We start from the raw sequence: 2,500 nt of genomic DNA, 5'->3' as shown, positions 1-2,500 counted from the left end.
TTTACCTCAAAGCTCCCTAGAGTGTATGTCGTCGTAAGCAGTATTCTAATTTTTGTACTATTTAAATCAGTAAGCGGTCACTGATCACATCCATATTGATTTCTTATTATTGCGAGAAAAATGGGAGGATTGAAAATCTGCTCCTGAGGAGAAACTGGAATGCTGAATATAAAGAGGATACTGCAGAGATAAGAACTTTTAAATTGTTAAATAACATCGCAAAAATGGTGGCCCTCTTAATAACTGAAACAACACTTTAAGAAACCAAATGAAATTCCAAAATCAAATCATGCGATAAATGGACTAAACTGAGTCATTGTAAAATTTCCTACAAATTGCATTTATGAGCACCATCGACCAAAGAAAAAGACAGCCTGTAATTGTCTTCCTCAGAGTTAAAAGAAGCGTTCATTAGAAAGTGTCGAACAAACGGACGGCTAACGAAGTCGTACTGAATCGAATCGATCTGGTAAGCCCACAATTGTTTCTCTGTACCTGAGTGGCAACAAAACGACAATGAATAAGAAAAAGATATCAGTTACCTCAGTACTTATCATGAAAAATCTCCCAACGTAACTTCGTAAGGTCCATCGCAAACAGCGCTCCCTTTAATCGCACAAAGGTTATTTCTAATTTTGGTAAGTCTAGAAAGTCTGTCACTTCATAGTTAATTGAAATGCAAATTTTTACTACGTGGTTACTACGTGGGTGATAAGCTTCTGCGTAAGCTTCTTCCATTCATAAGATATTTCATCATTCTTTTCGTAGGAGGTTAATATATTATGTTTTGTGAAAGATGTCGTGTTTCCTCGGCGCCTCAGATATTTACAACGTTATTCGTCGATGCTTCTCGTCTACAATATATTTGTACAAAGGTCGTAATCGAAGTGAGGAAATGAAAGAGATCGTGTGAAATTGTTAGCGCTATGTTCTAATTTGTGTTACTTCTGCTTGAAATGCTTTGTCGAAATATCAATTGTTTGCAGTATTGGCGCGAAGGAGCACGAGTTTCTTAGCGTGGGTTTCGATAGCACAGAGATCGATATTCGCTTTGTTCCAGTTTTATTTCATGCGGCGCTGAAAGGAAAGTGTTCTGTTTAGGTGATTACTTTTTTTATACCTACTTTATCGCGTTCAAGACTCAGACATCAGTACCTTGGTGATTAAGTCAGCTGCCCGTCATATGTTGGGCGCGTGCGATTTATTGCATCAGCTACGGATGACTAGAAAATGATTCTCAAGCCGGGTCCAAAGTCTTAATCCTGGTTTCGATTTCTTTTCTAGTACTGGTACCAGCGGATTTTTCATTGGACCACTGAAAACCTCTTTTAACAAATCAGATATGATTGGAATATTCGGTCGTTCTCGAAATTTCATGGGAAGCAGACATGTAAATATTTAACAGATATTTGGGGAAGGGTCAACCACGGATTTGAAATTCTAATTAACAGCTGGAAAGAATTCTTTGCCATCAGTCTCAATCTATAAACATTACTGCCATCTTGTCTCATTTTAATTTCATTGGCTGAAAAAGATATGAAGAGATGGCACAACATTGCTATGGCTTGACTGGAAAAAACGGGGAAAAAACGAAGAGACTGTCGCTATCAATTAGAGAAGAAATACGCCACGGTACGACGTCAAAATACTACAAATATCCAAATTTACAATAGAATATCTTCATATTTGATAAAATCATCTTACACGTTAACGTTTTAGCTTTATAAATTAATTCCACTGCAGGTGGTTTCAATGCTTTCAATTTCAAAACTCACCAGGGTGAACTGTAGTGAAGATATAAACTAAACAGTATGCCACACATACAACTTCGGTCTGCACACTCATCCTTACGACAACGACTTCAAAGCGTTTTAAACTTCTTCGTAAATGTTCGTTTCACTAGACAATAGAAAATAGCTTCGAACTTTGGTAACTTTTGACTAAAAGAGACTCCAGCCACGCTGGACTGAGAAGAACGCCGGTGTACTAATGAATGAATGGGCGCGATCTCAATGTTTTGATGATCAAGACATGCTCACGCGCATCAATCGCGCGGGAAAAAGATTTATGCTTATTTTTCGACCTTTTTTACCAACTCGGTATTTTTAGCTTACTTAAGGTGCTAGTCTCGTCGAATTTGATATATTTTTGTTTTGAAATAAACCAATGGTCGGACTGAAATAGAATTCCACTTTATATGCACGTCATCTTACAAACAAACTTCGTTTAATTTTAACTATTTGCGTGTAACTTCCTCCAAGCATTTTCCCTTAGTTTATGGCCGGCTGGCTTCACAGCCGGAATGAAAACACAGGCTAATCCTGATTTTCTGTTCTGCACTGAGCTTATTATTATTTACCCCTTTAGTGAACTATGTAGCATAGACATATTAACATGTCACGATAACTTGATGATTCAAACAGAACAGAACTAATTGAGGACAAAACAGTACCCCGATAAAATTCCTAAATTCAGTCAAGATCGAAAGTGCAGTTTATGT

The 2,500-nt window shown here is 37.3% G+C and overlaps 2 protein-coding genes across 3 annotated transcripts in view; both read right to left on the bottom strand.

Annotated features, from left to right (window-relative positions):
- LOC113665434 (uncharacterized) overlaps positions 1 to 2,037 on the bottom strand; it is a 25,109-nt gene extending 23,072 nt beyond the window's left edge. The window contains exon 1 of one of the 2 annotated variants that reach the window (XM_089184394.1): positions 1,776 to 2,037. In XM_089184394.1, coding sequence (XP_089040520.1) covers positions 1,776 to 1,822 — 47 coding nt within the window. In that variant the 5' untranslated portion in view covers positions 1,823 to 2,037. The remainder of the gene's footprint in view (positions 1 to 1,775) is intronic. The other variant, XM_089184395.1, reaches the window with a different exon arrangement.
- The window catches only part of LOC149039046 (uncharacterized), a 41,025-nt gene that overhangs the window by 13,116 nt on the left and 25,409 nt on the right, over positions 1 to 2,500 (bottom strand). The gene's annotated exons all lie outside the window — the stretch shown is intronic.

Source organism: Pocillopora damicornis, chromosome 10 (assembly GCF_964200805.1).
Source record: "Pocillopora damicornis chromosome 10, jaPocDami1.2, whole genome shotgun sequence".
Taxonomy (NCBI): domain Eukaryota; kingdom Metazoa; phylum Cnidaria; class Anthozoa; order Scleractinia; family Pocilloporidae; genus Pocillopora; species Pocillopora damicornis.
Note: the sequence above shows the minus strand (reverse complement) of the source record. Positions and strands in the feature narration are given on the sequence as shown.